The 16355-nt window shown below is 37.8% G+C and overlaps 2 protein-coding genes across 6 annotated transcripts in view; one reads left to right on the top strand and one right to left on the bottom strand.

Moving 5' to 3' along the window:
• ERMP1 (endoplasmic reticulum metallopeptidase 1) overlaps positions 1–250 on the top strand; it is a gene marked incomplete at both ends in the record, with an annotated part of 44358 nt that extends 44108 nt beyond the window's left edge. For both annotated transcript variants that reach the window (XM_084238141.1, XM_084238142.1), the window contains one exon: positions 86–250. In XM_084238141.1, the coding sequence (XP_084094267.1) occupies positions 86–250 (165 nt within the window). The remainder of the gene's footprint in view (positions 1–85) is intronic.
• A 6676-nt stretch (positions 251–6926) lies between these two features.
• The window catches only part of RIC1 (RIC1 homolog, RAB6A GEF complex partner 1), a gene marked incomplete at both ends in the record, with an annotated part of 111561 nt that continues 102132 nt past the window's right edge, over positions 6927–16355 (bottom strand). For 2 of the 4 annotated variants that reach the window (XM_084239022.1, XM_084239020.1), the window contains 5 exons: positions 6927–7212; positions 8504–8692; positions 8778–8955; positions 13228–13419; positions 14310–14596. In XM_084239022.1, the coding sequence (XP_084095148.1) occupies positions 6927–7212; positions 8504–8692; positions 8778–8955; positions 13228–13419; positions 14310–14596 (1132 nt within the window). Of the gene's footprint in view, positions 7213–8503; positions 8693–8777; positions 8956–13227; positions 13420–14297; positions 14597–16355 lie in introns of all 4 variants that reach the window. The other 2 variants (XM_084239021.1, XM_084239019.1) reach the window with 2 other exon arrangements.

The following is a 16355-nucleotide window of genomic DNA, read 5'->3' on the forward strand; positions in this document are numbered from 1 at the left end:
AGTTCCCAGGTGGTATTTGGCAAAATCCTTGGGATTAATATTTTGTCTCCGTAGAAGTAGAGAACTCACTAACTCTCTCTGCTAGGTCTTGGAAGAACAGCCTGAAGGAATGATCACTGTGGCCATTGCTGCCCACTATTTTTCTGGGGAAGACAAGAGATCCTCCCAGCTGGATGCTCTGAAAGAGAAGTTTCCAGATTGGACATTTCCTTCTGCCTGGGTGTGCACCTACAACCTCTATGTGTTTTAATCTTGCGGATGAGCTCTAAGTACATGTCCAGTGGGATACTCCATGTGACATAATTTGTCCCTGTGTTACACAGATGAAACGTAAGTCAATGAATCTTAATGAGTATATGTTCAAAGAGATTTGTGAGTTGACACCCTTCCAAAGGCAGAGTGCTCTAATGGTTCCACTGTGGGGTAGGGATGCACAGCCTATTCAACACTTGAAAATGCTAGTTTTCTAGCATGTAGTAAGCACATGTGGGTATTGCCACTACACACACATTTTATATGAACAGAAGCCAACAAACCACTTCTGTAGTTGTCCCCTTAGGCTGGTGAATGATGTATGAGGTACTGTAAGACCATTATTAATGAGACAAATGTCATATCCATTTAAAGCATGAGACCACTTGTGTCAGTGGATGACAGGTAAATATCATTCACCTCGTGGTAACGATTCCCCTCTTGAGGCCTCATTCTAGGTCTTTGGAAAGCTACTGCAGGGAGGACTGGGGAAGAACCATTGGACTTTTGTGTCCCCAGGCTGTGCTTAAGAGCTCTGCTTCTTCAGGCAGCCTGCTTTCCACCTCTGCACTGAACCCCAGGACTCCTGACGTGGATCCCTGTGCTGAGTTGATGCCTTGTCATTCTGACAAGTCACCAAGATTCAACCTTGTGGTTTTCTGTTTTCCTCCGAAACACATCTGATCCCTTTCTCTACCTTACCGCTTGGAGAGGAGGATCATTTGCCCAGCTACTCTTCCCTCTGGGTTTTCACAGACCCTTCTGGTTCAGAATACTGTTTGTGCAAGTACATGACCCTAACTTCCTCAGAGAGCTGAGTTGCCACGGTGGCTATTCTGAGGCGGGAGGAGAGTTGGGAGTGATAGAGCATTTTATGAAGATCCATTCCCTGTTTCTTAGGAGTCTTCTGATAGACAAGGTTAATCATTTAGACCTTGCTTTTAATGCACTGTGTCCGTGTTTTTGTCTGTTTTCCTGCTCTTTCAACAGTTTCGGTAACTTACTGTCCAGCATACTTGGCTTTCCCGAGACTTGAGGTTGTGGTTTGTACTGGAATGAGGTCCCTGTACATACAGTTTTAGTGTTTAGATTTCTGCATAATGGCAGTCCTAGGACTTAAAGACGTTCATTTTGAAGAAGGCGGTTATGCAGCATATCATAACAGTGCCACTCATGAATTCTTGGCTCAAATAGTGGAAAGGTTTGGTGAGGTCAGTGATTAAGTTACTTGAGATACATAAAAAGTTGAACAAATGTTGAGTTTAGCAAGTAGAGGCCAAAAATGTTGCAGGAGAAAACTCCACTTGAAGCTCTTTGTGCAAAGTGTTCACGATATTTTCTGAATTATGCTCCTCACAATCTCTGCCTAATTTGTGACTCCTGAAAAACTGGACCCACAGAGCAGGGCTGCAGCCCGAGAGCTGAACAATGACGTGGCCTGCATACTGGAGCCACTTTTCCCAGGTATTGTAGAAACCATATATTAAGTTTGAAATATTTTAAATGTGTGGCTCCTGCCGCACTTATTTGTCAGGCAGTACAGAAGGTTTGCAATGTTCATAGCTTGTATAGAATCACAGTTGTGGAGAACTTAGAAATAGTAATCTCAGTGAATTTCCAAATAGAGGCAGATTTGTGCTCATTGTGTTTATTCTGAAATAGATCATTAGAAATTGTAGGAGGGGAAAAAAAAAATCCAAACCCCAAGTGTTGAAGAAAACAAATTATTTTCTGTTACCTTTTTTCCCCTTTGGGGAGGATGTTGTTGAATATTCCTTTCTAGTAATAATCATGGTTTTGTTTAGCATTATAAAGCTTTGATATTGTGCAAGGTCAGAAACAAGACGTTCACTAGTTGCAGGGCAATAAAACTCTGGGAGGTGGTTTTAATGGCAGAAATAATTGCACCTAATATTTATGGCTCCGTTAATAAGCATGCTGTCAAATTAGCAGCCTCTGAGATGAAAAATACCTGATTTGAATAACCCATTTTTTAAAGGGTCTTTTTAAATTCTAAGTACCACAGTATAGTACTGCACATTCAGGGAACGTGTGAAGAAATTATTTTTTGTTTGATCTAAGAATGATTGTTGCATGAACTGTTTGTTTTCCACAGTTAAGTGTGATAGGATCCTGACATGTTATCTCCAAGGGGGCCATAAGCGACCCTGTTGACTCAGGAAGATGTAGAAAGAATGATACTGTCTGTTTTTCATTGCTGAGGGTTCATTGTTGCCTTACAATGTTACTGAAATAAATGTTTTAATATACTATTAGGTGGTATCTTTAACAGAAACACTTATCTTTGTTGTTTCTTCTCCTGTAAACCCCCATTTTGGGGGGCATTTCAAATATAGAGCTTTTTTGTAAGTTAACCAAAAAATGCTGTTAAAAGACTTACATTGCGCATGTAGGGGGGTATATAAATGGTATTTTAATATTGGGTTGCCCGAAAAGTGTTTTTTTCTTTTTTTCAAGCAAAAATGCATCATGTTCCCTACAATCCAATACATGTAAGCAAAGAATGTCACTTAGAAAGTATTCATTTTCTGGAATCCTATTTACCTGTGAATGAAATGATGCAGAAATAAAATGACCTAGAATTTGGTAAGTGTCGGACTTCAGCATGTTTAGGCGTTCCAAAATGTTTCCAAGTTATTTCACTGAATACCCTCAGTGCAGCATATAGTGAAGCAAACAACTTCCATGTTCTCCACCTGTATTTGAAAGTAGAATTTCCTGTATATGTTGGGTCTTATTTTCTGAGTCTGGGAATACTCAATAAAATTGTAAGTTACTAGTTTTAGCATTCCTACACCCAAAAAATAACCCACACAGTATAAATGGTGCAGTTTTGTAATGTGTGGGAAAGCATGTAGTCCTTAACACATAGTGGCCTTCTTTTAGGGCCAAAATGCATTAAGTGCTTTTATTCTTAAACTGTCTTTTTACAAAATAAAAATTGCCTTTCTCCAAGTTTGACCCAACAGCATGACCAAGTGGGATTTATCCTACGAATGCAAAGTTGGTCGAACATCTGCAAATCCGTTAATGTAAGACAATAAAGAACCACCTCAGTAAGTGCAAAAAATAATTTTTGGACAAACCTCCAACATTTTTTTCATGAGGAAAAAAGACTAGAAGGGAAACTTCCTCAACCTCATAAAGGTAAGGTCATAGAACTGTTAACATAAGGGAGTATGGGAGGCGTTCCCTCGTAAGACAAGTCCAAGAGGCGTGTAGATTACTTAAAGGTATCTTTAGTTCAGATTGCATCTGTTAGTTGTAAAAAATCCTAGGGAACCCATGCAAAACTACTAGTTAATGAATGAATTTAAAAATGTTTCACATACAAAGAACAAGCCAAAAATGAAATTAAGGAAACAGTTGTATTCGAATAAAACCTTTGTAAACTATTAAGACATTTCTGAAAGAAAGTAAAGGTGACATAACTGGAAAACATGCTCATGGGTTGGAAAGCTTACCAATTTAGGTGGAACTAGTCTTCAAATTGATTAATATACTGAATATAATCCCCATCAAAATCCCAGCTGCCTTTTGTAAATATACACCAAAATTGACTGTAATGTTGCTTTTTAGGAACTTTTGAAAGTATAATCAAGGCAGCAAGTACTGGCATTAAGGACATAAATTATAACTGATAATCCAGTGGGGGGGGGATCATTTTAGTAAAAGGTATACACACAGAGAACTGCAGAGCCTCCACTTATGCCATAAGGGGGGAGGGGAAAAAAAACATGTAGGAGCTAAATCGTAGAAGGAATCAGGCACAACTCTTCATAATCTTAGGTTATGCAATACAACACCAAAAGCACAAATAAATTGGACTTTGGAAAAGTAAAATGTTTATATTTCAAAAGATGTGATAAGGTAAATGACCAAAGATGAGTAGACATTTTTCTCCAAACACCATAGTAACGTTTAAAATCACATGAAAAGACAGTAGGGAAATGCAGATCTATATAGTTAACCACTTTATACAAAATAGTACAGGTTCTTTGTAATACGGCTTGGCATTTCCTCAAAAAATTAACCGTATTATATGACCGAGCACTTCCACCCCTAGAGAACTCACAAAATACATTCATGATAGTCAAAAAAAGTGGAACCAACCCAATGTCAGGCAACTACTGATGACTATTCAGCTTTAAAAACATGCTAATAAAAGAAAACAAACAGAAAGCCACATGGGTGATTCCATTTTACAATATATCCAGATTAGGCAAACCTGTAAATATAAAAAGCAGATGTACGAATACTGGAAACTAAGAAAAAGTCATTTTCAATTCCACCTTTTAGAGATGACGCATAGTCTCTTACAGACTTACTGTGATTTCTATCCACCAAAGAAAGTTTTACATATTTTATGCCAATCTAATATTCTCAGGCATCTAAGGATATTTGTCAATTCTTGTTTTTATTCTAGAAGGTGGAATTATTCTATTTGCTGTTAACCTGAGATGAATAAACGAAAGTTTATATAATGGTTTTATTGCCCTTTACCACATAAAAAAATACACATTACAGAAGTAGCAGCAACTTGAAGTACAAGCTAATGTTGACTCTACCCCAAAATGATCTCTTTTGGTATCAGCAAATAAATGTATCTAGTAAAATTCTAAGTTATACTGAATATTTAATTGGATAAAATTATGGCTTAAACAGTTGATATGTGAACCAGGTAAAATAAAAATAAGGGTTTTTTTGAAGGTATATAATAACTAAAGAGAAATTTTATGTCCACTTACCAGTTCTTATTTTTACTTCAGGGCTGACCATTTGTGTTAGTTGAAAAAAACGCATTTCATAGAAGATTCACTTACAGGCTTTAAACCACAGGAACGTAGTTAACTTACTGACGTCCTGCTTTTAATATGAACCCAGCAGCACGTTAGGATATTTGAAAGGATCACATCTGTTTACAACGGTAAATCACTTTTATTGACTGAATATTTACACCAAAGACAAACGTAATGCTGGTTCTTCTCCTTAATGCAATAGGACAGAACAAATTTCAGTTTCTTGCTGGGCAAATGATTATTTTTCCTTAGATTCAGGGAAAGGTGGTTGATTTAAAACAAAGATTTAAATAAAAGTAGCACCAGAAGGACCAGGTACCAATAAATCACATATTCCACTCACTTTGGAGCTTCAGTATGTGAAATTATTGCACTTTTAAAGAGTAAATGATACTAAATTACCAAAATGAATAGTTTAAAATAGTTTCATAAATTTTGAACTAAGCAATTTCAAAATTGTTTTTTAAGTTTCCCTTCAAAGGAAACCTGGCTAGAACAAGTGATCTTGCCTTTTACTGTAAAAGGACCAAGCTGTAATTGCACTATGAGAAGAGGCTGTTTTACATAGTGGTATGAATTTGGTCCTCATCAATACACTATTATAAAAATAAGTTTGTTTTTGTAAAAAATAACATTGCATTCCTTTGTTCAAATTGCACAGTACAAACGAGCTATCTAAAATTAATACTGTTATAAGATAATCAAATACATACAGTAGATATGTTTAGTTGGAAGCAATTAAAGATATGCAGTTATGTTTTCATAACATGAAAACTAAAATTTCAGTCATATCTAGAAATACATATTTAAAAACTTACAATGAAGAATGTGTTCTTTACATACTAATTTTTAGTAGCCATGATAATACAGGATTCAGCAGTCTATTTACATTAAAGTTCATTTTTATTCCAATTTACAAAACCAATAAATAAGAAACTACATTAATTTGCACAAAACCTGTTTCATTTCATGATCAGTATGACCATTTCTGGTTCCTTTATGACTAAGCCAATAGACCTGTCTTTCTTTATGAAGAGTGCTCATATTTGAAAAGAAGAGCAAGCCCTATTTTTATCCCAAGGGTAGCTATATAGCCATGCAGAATTCAGCAGAAAACCTTAGAAATTATAATACAAGGCCTAAAAATATGAACAATGTCCTTGGGTATATATACATAAGAGTATTCACAAAAAGATATGATTCTTTGATAAAAATAGTTTACGGGTATCTACAGCATAATTGATAAGAAATCCTCAGAGTCTGCCTACACTCACCTAGCAGGAATCAATCTTGCTAAAGCAGACAGACTTCTCAGGTAACTAGCTTCCATCAAGTCTCCATGACACTGGCACATGTTTAAAGGCAGATAATCTATTCAGGAGTCCCAATGAGGGTGTGCAGTGCTCTCAAACACTTAGCTGAACTTCTGATAAGCTAGAGCAAGCACCTCCACTTTGAAAAAGTAATTGGGACACACACGCTGTTTAGAAAACATGTAAGAAGCTATAAGCAGTGAAAAGGTAAATTCATCCGGGGCATGATAATCCCTACGGAGTAAGAGAAGAGCTACCAACCCTTAAGAATAAAACCAAAATATTCTCATGTACATCCATACAATAAATATTCTTTATTACTTTCCATTGCAGTTAAAAACACCTCTTAATGAAAGATGATTTGATATCACATATTTATGGAGTCAGACAGATTTCTTAGAGAGTTGTTTAAAATACAGTAATACTTTACCAGTCTCTGAGCTTTCGTTCTCTCCTTGGTTAAACCATCCAACTACGTCACAGTGTCCTCAGTTGCATGCTGCTGCTAATTAATACTGCCCGTGGTGACGGTACACCATTGTTAGGACACAGAACAGTCGTAAGTCCCATCCTGAAAAGGTTCCTCCTCTGCTGGGGTTGCGTCCTCCTCTTTCCGGTTGGCCATACTGCTGCTTCCAACTTCACCCTGAGGGATATTTCCATGGCCCGAGGAGCCCCTGCTCTCCTCTGCCCTGGGGTTAGTCTGTTCAGGAGTCTTACCCACCGTGATTGGCTGGAAAGCTTCAGGCTGGACCTGCTCTTCCATTATCTCACTGAGTTTCTGCAGTTGTGGCTTAATAATATTTAAAAATGGCTTATATCCAGGGCTAAGCAGAGAAAAAAGGAAATTAGCTCTCATCATTCACAATCAAAAGATTCTGCATAGTGTCATAGATACAGTCTTATAACGCTGATGCAGTAAGGCCAGTGAAAGATTATGGGGAGGTGGCACAAGGAAGAAAGGCTTCTTAGGTACCCGACTGGTTGTCTACCACAAATGGAGATGCACAAGCACTAATCTTAAATTTTTGAGACTTACGAGCAAAGTTTGGCTTTTTTTTAAAGATTTATTTATATAAGCACTGGGTACAGTCAGAAGCGTGGGAGGGTGAGAGAATTCACCAGAGCCACAGCAGGGAGCAGAACAGGCAGAAGGACCAAAGTACACTGCTGAGGGGAGCAGCAGGTGGCAGGAGAGGTCTGCGCGCCATGTGGGACCCTCGCTCGGTGGCCGGGGATTGAACCGGAGCTGCAGAGGCTGCGGGCAGCTTCGCAACCCAGCGCTCAACCACTGCGCCACTGGGGAGGCCCCATTCTTCATTTTTAAAGATTTTATTTTTCTGGAGAACTCAGGTGTATGCCAGAGGAGTTGGAGGTGAGAGGATTCACCAGAGCAGGCAGATCTACTGAAATACAGTGCTGAGGAGAGCAGCAGGCAAGACAGGAGAGGTCTGCTGGCACCATATGTGGGGTTAGCTCCCTGGCCGGGAATCGAACTCAGGCTGCAGAGGTGATAGAGCTGAGACTTAACCCCTATACCACCAGGGTGGCCCTATCAAGTAAAATTAAAACTCAGATTCTACAGAACTGAACTTTTTGACTTGAAAAAAGACCTGCAAAGAACTTCTAAGCTAATTTGCTGATTAAGGAAAATTAGGTCCAAGTCCACATAGACAGGGCTGGAACCTAAGGCTCTTAAGCACACATACACTTAATTTGGCCTTTCAAGATTCAGCAGTCTCTTTACCTTTTTAAATCTGGGCTTTCTGAATGTTAACTCCATGTACACCTTAAATTTTTATCTTTTCAAATAGACGTCGTAGGTTATTACCTTCAATTCCACAAAACTATAAATCTCAACTTCTTAGATCTTTTGCACATCATTAATCTTAAGTTACTGACAAGCGTACAAACAAACTCACTATCTTGATGGACATTACTCATTTAAATGATTGGGTATGGAACAATAGAGAAAGCAGTTTTAAAATGAACATATGAAAGCATTTTTTTTAACCAAACTAAAACTCTCCAACTACATAAACCAGAACTAAGTCTTAGTGTGAAAGGAAAGGATCAACCAAAAGAAAGCCAAATAATCTCAAGACAATCAGCACTCACCAATCCGTAGAAGCCCATCGGTCTACTGCATGCAGCCCTGTCTTTATATTTCGTAACATCTCTCCATCTACCTCTGAAGACTGTATAATGACCAAAATCTGGTTGATTATTGAGGATTCTCTAAGAATCAGACCTATGACAATGCACCAGTCCAGACATCCCGCCTCCATGAAGATGTGTAGCAAATATCTACAATAAAAGCAGAAGCAAGATGACTGATGCTAAAGATATTCTAAGTGGACATTCTGTGCTTTAAAAATGTTGAGTAACTCACCGAAGCTGGACCTGGGACTTGTGAGGCCCTTTACTCGCCAACTCCATGGAGATCTGCTCTAGCTCTGACTGAGTTAAACTGAGTGTGGAGAAATTTTCATCCACCATTGTCCAGTCCCCATCCACCATGGAACTGCTTTCAGTCAAGTCTGTGGCTGAACCAATACTGCATTCATCACCTGGTAAAGAATTGCCAAGAGTTATAAACCAGCTTCATATAGAAAATAGGTTTCACTTAATTTTAAATATTAGCTATTTCTCAAATGTCAATTTTCACCTAAGGATTTTGAAACCTTAATATCAAATGCACTGCTTAAATTCCCATGTTATTTTTACAGTTGTAAATGTAAAGATAGATATGTATCATTAGAGAGAGTGACTATGCGTTATTTATCTTTGGATGGAACGACATACTACTACGGTACCATTAAGTAGTCTTGCCTTCTTCCACAATAATGTAGGTAGAATTTGATCAAGTGTTAGATTTAATTACCAATTTAAAAGGAATGCAGAGGAAACTAAACCATGCAGAAGGAACCACCAAAATCCACATTATAAGAGTCAAATTTTCTCAACAAATAAACCGCAAGGAGGGGAAGATGAATAATCACTAAAATAAGAATGAAAACACAATAGTGACTCTGAATGTTATTCTTTATTCAATTTCTAAAAGCCGTCGGAAACAATGAGAATTTAAATACTGGCTATTAGGAATACCTAGGTTTTTTTGGGAATGTTAACAGTATTTTTTTAAGGCACCTACTGATGTGTTCACAAATAAAATGTCTTTGAAGCTGATTTACTAAAATACACGAGGGGGGAAATGAATGAAACAAATATTGGTAATAATAGAAGTTGGAAGATGGATAAATGGGGGTTGGAGTCTAAGTGTACACTATACTACAACCTCTACTTTTTATAATATGTTTGATCTCTTTTAGAAGTTTTCCAAAGAAATTAAGAAAATAATTCCAATCATTTCACAAGACTCATACCTTGGAATTAATCTAACCTAGAAGGTGAAGAAAGACATCTCCTGTTCATGAGACTCCATATAATTAAAATGACTATTCCACCTAAAGTGATATACAGATGTAACACAGTCCCCATCAAAATATCAACAAAATTTTTAACAAAAAAGTATTGAAATTTGTATGGAACCATCTAAGGCCTCATATAACAAAAGCAATTCTGAGAAAAAGGAATGGAGGCACCATGTTACCTGACTTACCTGCCTTTATACCATAAAGCAACACTAATAACAGTATTGATATATATTAAAAAAAAAAAAACCCTGATCAATGGAATAGAAAGCCCAGAAATAAATCCACACAAATATTAATAATTTATAATGAAGCAGTCATGCCCATACAAAAGGCAGTAGGCAAAGGAGAATTTCTTCAGTGGTGCTGGAAAAAGTAGAAGGTCAGGTGTAAAAGACAGATCTCACTCTAACCCTATAAACAATAATAAATTCCAAATGGATTAAAGATTTAAAACCTGCAGCAATAAAATATATAAAGTATCGGTGTAAGAGATGCCTTTGGAAAATGGACACTTATGGCAATGGAAATAAAAGCAAAAAGGAATATTTGGGATTGCCTCAAATCAAAAAGCCTTACACAGTAGGAAAAAAGTGTAAGATTAAAAAGACATACTACTGAGAGGCTTCTCTGGTGGCACAAGGGGTTAAGACGCAACCGAGGAAGCTGTCTGCAGCCACTGCAGCCAGAAAGCTTCCCACATGGCGCGGCAGACCTCTCCTGTCTCGCCCGCTGCTCCCCTCAGCAGTGCTTTCAGTCAGTCTGCCTGTTCTGCTCCACTCTCTGTCTCTGGTGAGTCCTCTCACCCCCCGCACTTCTGGCCTGTACCCCAGCTCTTGTATGCATAAATAAATAAATCTTTAAAAAAAAAAAAAGACATCCTACTGAATGGCAGAAAATATTTACATATTACACAACTGATAAGGGGTTGATATTATGTAAAAAATTTATATATTCCAATAACAGAAAATCAACCCATTTAATAAATGGATACCAGCTCTGGGGAGACCTGACAACAAATGTCCATGTCAACAGATATTGGAACCAATGATGAATTTTTTCCTTTTAAGAGATATGCAGGTTAAAGCCACAGTGAGTGTGGTGACACACAGCTGAGATGTGCACCTACTCCCCTTAGTCATACAGTATTGTAAGCCAATGTTATCTCCATAAAAATGTTAAAACCACAATGAGATGCCATCTCATACCTGTAAATATGCACATATTAAAAAGACTTCTAACAAGTGCTAGAGAGAAAATGGAGAAAGAGAAATCCTGTTACACTGCTAGTGCTAATATAAACTACCTCAGCCATAATGGAAATGATATGGATTTAAAAAACTGAAAAATGGAAATAACATTTGAACCAGCATTCGACTCTTACACATCTATAAAGAAAGTGAAATCACCAACTTGAAACTTAAGTGCTCTACAATGTTTATTGCAACACTATTTACAATACCTAGACCATGAGAGCAACCTATATGCCCACTGACAAAGACTGGATTGAGAAGACGTGATATAATCACACTGGACTACTAATTCAGCCATAAGGAAAACCAAAATGCTGCTGTTTAAAACAAAATGGAAACCATTCAAGGGAATTATGTGCAGTAAAGCATGTCAGAATAATAAAGATGAATGCCAGACATTTACATAGACAAATGGACAAAGTACAATACTTATAAAAACTAGTGGACATTAATAAACATGTCTGAGGTTCAGAGGAGGAAAGGAGACAAGGTTATGAAAAATAAGTAAATGGCATTTTTTCCCTCTATTTAAAAAAGGAAAAACAAATACCTCACACCCATTAGAAAAGCTACTATTAAAAAACCCCCAAAAATAGGGCCTCCCCAGTGGCGCAGCGGTTGAGCACTGGGCTGCGAAGCTGCCAGCAGCCTCTGCAGCACTGGTTCGATCCCCGGCCTCCGGGCGAGGGTCCCACATAGCGTGTCAGACCTCTCCTGCTGTGCCCGCTGCTCCCCTCAGCAGTGTATTTTGTCCATCTGCCTGTTCTGTTCCATGCTCTGGCTCTGGTGAATTCTCTCACCCTCCCGTGCTTCTGACTGTACCCAGTGCTTGTATAAATAAATAAATAAATCTTTAAAAAAAAACCCAAAAAAACAAAAATATGTGTTGGTGGGGATTTGTAGAGAAATTGGAATCCCTTGTCAACACTGGTGGGAATGTAAAATGTTGTGCCTACCAAGGAAAATAGTATGGTGGTTCCTCAAAAAATTAAGAATACAATTACCATATGATCTGGCAATCCCACTTCTGGATATATAGCCTAAAGAACTGCAAGCAGGGTCGTGAAGCAATGCTTGGGTGGAAGTAACCCTAGTGTCCAACAGATGAATGGATAAAATGTGTATACATATATCGGGATTTAATTCACCTTTAAAAGGAAGGAAGCTTTTATGACACTATGCTTTATGCTAAGTGAAAATAAGTCATCCTCAAAAATACTGTATGATTCCATTTATATGGAATACCTAAAAGTCAAATTCATAGAAACAGAAAACAGAATGGTAGTTGCTGATTGCTGCAGGAATGGGGAGTTGTTATTTAATGTGTGTGGACGATTAGTTTTGCAAGATCAGAGTTGTAGAGGTTAGTTACTCAACAATGAATGTAGCTAACGCTGCTGAACTGTACACTTAAAAAGACAGTAAATTTGACTATTTGTATTCTACCACATATTTTTTTAAAAAGGCAGCAGCATTAAGTCTCTCTAAGTAGCAGAATCTCAGGTAACACTGATGGCAGACTGAAAATCAAACTAAGCAAATGCCTGGTCACAGGAATCAACTGCAGAAAGTCAGACAATTGCTACTTAAGCTCCTATAATTATATTCACCTAAACAACATAAGTCACTTTTAAACTTTTCAATTTGTAATTTACCTATTACTACCGAGCACGGGTTAGCATACATTTTTTTAGTAAGGGGTCAGATAGTAAATATTTTAGATACGGAAGACTAAGAAACAAAGTTAAGAATAGAGGAACTTATAAGAGAGAAAGAAAAGTTAACACAAATTTTCATTAATAAAAAATATGACAACCAATTTTTTATGATACAGGCCTTCCTATGAGAAGAATGGAATCCCCTATGGGGATGATGTTCTGCCTTGAGGTTTCTGACGCATCAAAATTGTGTAGGTTCATCGATTAGCACTGATCTGTAACGAGATTTTACCTACTCCATCTACTTGAAATAAATATAGTCAAGGCCATTTTGCCTTTGTTTCAGTAACTTTCCATGGTTCTAGCAGATACTAGTGGCTAATCCTAAAGGACACATCTTGAAAGAAAAGAGTGAACCCCTAACGCCGAAGTGCTACAGTCCTTAAACTTTCTTCTGAAGCAGCTGAAGAAGAGCTAAGATTTAAAATGACATTTACCTTTATTAGATAAAGGTGACAGGAAGGCATCTTGCATTTGTGGTCCATGTGATGAGACTGTGTCTATCTCAGGATGGGCTGGGCCAACGTTGCCAAGCCAGCTTTGACTTCGTTGGACATTAGAGACTCCAGCATCTATCTCAAGGTTTAAAAAAGGGTCAGCTGATTGAGACTTTAACAGCTGCTCTCCCACTGCAAGGTAGCCAAAACCAAAGAAAGAAAATGGGAGAAATTTAAGATGGCATACACTGTCATTTCCAATTTATCTTTTTTTAAGCTTCTCTCCATCCAAATGTGAAAGTTCTAAGTCAATTTCTGTCTTATACTGTATCATCTCATAAACCAGGGATGTTGGATTGTTAAAAAAAACACAAAACAAAAAAAAAAAACCCCAACTACATAAGGCCATCTAGCAGTCATACCATTACGTATCTTACCAGAACTAAGCAAAACTTTATTCTGTTCATCTTTTAAGTCACTTTTCCTTAGTTTTTTATTATGCAAGAACTTTCCAAATATCATAATAAAAGGTTTTTGTTGAAAAGTCTATACATACATGTGGAACAGCTTTCTTCCTTGTTTTCTTTTTTGGAACAGTTTTCTTTAAACACCTGAACTGAAACACTCTCTTTTCCATCACCAAAATAGTTGCACTTTGTCCTAGTATAGAAGATGACCCCAGCTCTCAAAGATGTATTTTTGCTATTTGTCCGGGATGAGTTCTGTCAGATAAGTCACAATGTTGCTTATTTTGAGGTCCATGTCTAGCCAGTTCTAAAACTCTTTACCACAGTAAGCCAAGTGTGGTAGTTTTTTTATTTAGCCAGTTCAGCTTATTGAAGATAACTGGAGGTGACTAAAGTCATATATTTAAGTTATACTTAAAGGTCTCAAGACTTAGAGACATAGGTTCTACTTTGTATACACCCTTGGTCAAATGGTGGCTGTTCCAACGAATGTACAGAAAGTTGGCTTTTAACTGCTCCTGGGTTTAGAATGCAAAGCCGCCTTAAACAACTAACAAAACAATGTCTTAATAGTGGGAATAAAATTCTCCTTGTGCAAATGACAGTCTTCATTACCTGTTCGGTATTTTCCGTTCTTGAAAGGAGAACTGATAGAAGAGGCTGGGATAATGGGAAGTGGCCACAAAAAATCCTTGTGGAGTCTCTTCAGGGCTGACACAAAGTTGTCTACCCGGGCAGCCCGGGTGCGTTCCTTGCATAGCCAGCTAATAAGTTCAAAGCCCAGCTGGGCAGCAAAGCAGCCAAGGTCCTTTAGTCGAACTTCTTCTAAGAGGTGCCGAGCATGTCTCCAAAGCATCATGTCAATATACATGTTCTCAGCACAGTCACTGTCTTTGCTCCATCTGTGAGTGGGAAGACAAGAAAGGTACAGAACAATCTTTATTCTGACAACATCGTATGCTTTATGCAGAAGTGCTGATAATGCTGACAAGGTCGTATGGTAAGAGATCCAAGATTTCTGATTGAGGAGAAATTTAAATATCAGGGCTCCTCCATGTGATACCAGGATTCATTGAATTATAGCTGGAACACAGCAGGCTCTTAAAACATAGTGTAGACACACCTGCATACCTTGTTTTATTGAGTTTTGCCCACATTGTATTTCTTACAAAGGTTTGTGGCAACCCTGGTTTGAGTAACTCCACCATTTTTTGAACATCATGTGGCCAACTGTCCACATGACAGATGAACTAAGATATATATATATATATATATATATATCATTTTTTTAAGACCTGAAACTATTGCACAATAGACTACAGTATAAACATTACTTTTATATGCACTGGCGAACAAAAACATTTGTGTGACTCAACTTATTTCAATATTCGTTTTATTGAGGTGGTCTTTAACTAAACGTTTACTACAATATTTCCAAGGTGTGTCTGAACAAGGTACAGGGAAAAACAGGAGACAAAGCCAGACCAGGAAAAGGGTGGTGACTGGTTGAAAAAGAAAGGGAATAAAGGTAGCACTTGAAATGACCAATTAAAACAGGAAGGATGATCAGATCAAAGAAAATAAGGGCAGGGAAGTAAAGTGAGATGACACATCTAAAAAAAGCCAATTTTGGGGGCAGAAGAACTTAAAAGACATTTTTCCAAAGAGGAAATACAAATGCCCAACAGGCATATGAAAAAATGTCGGCGAGGATGTGGTGAAAAAGGAACTCCTACCTTGCTGGTGGGAGGGCAAACTGGTCCAACCACTAGGGAAAGCTGTCTGGAGGTTCCGCGGTCTACTAAAAAATGGAGCTACCATATGACCGGGCAATTCCACTACTAGGGATCTACCCAAAGGACACAAAAACATTGATTCAAAGGAACACCTGCACCCCTATGTTTACTGCAGCACTATTTACAATATGTAACACCTGGAAACAACCCAAATGCCCCAAAATAGATGACTGGATCAAGAAGATATGGTATATATATTCACAATGGAATATTATTCAACAATCAAAAAAGATAAACTCATGCCATTCGCAGCAATCTGGATGGAGCTAGAAGGAATTAAGCTCAGTGAAATAAGCAAAATATCGCATGGTTTCACTTATAGCAGGAATATAGGGGAACCAAATAAGACATCAGTGTAAAAAATAACAACAGTACAAAACACAACAAAGCAAAAACAGACAATTACAAATCAGAGACCTACTGCAGGGGAGAAGGAGGGAGAGGGATCAGGGAGGGAGGGAGGACAGGGGACTGAGGTGATGGTGCACGGGTGCATTGGGGAAGGAAATTCTATGGGGACTACACCTGAGGGGGAGAGGGGGAAGCAAATATTGTTTAAAAATGAACAATGATGTAAAAAATAAAAAAATATGAAAAATTTAAAAAGCCAACTTTTAAAAAGTAATGACCACTAAATATAAGCTATATCATTCCTTACTCTTGAGCTGATATACTGTAATTGGTTTGATAACTGGGTAATGTAGATTCAGATCTTGGCTCTATGTGAACATAACTAAGTTTATTTTTCTGGGCCTCTGTTTTTTCACCCGTAAAATGAGGGTATCAACAATGTCTTCCCTTAAAGAGTTGCAATAATTAAAAGACCCATACATGTAAATACTTGGAAGGGTGGCTGGTACTGTAT

Source organism: Talpa europaea (assembly GCF_964194135.1).
Source record: "Talpa europaea genome assembly, chromosome: 7".
NCBI lineage: Eukaryota > Metazoa > Chordata > Mammalia > Eulipotyphla > Talpidae > Talpa > Talpa europaea.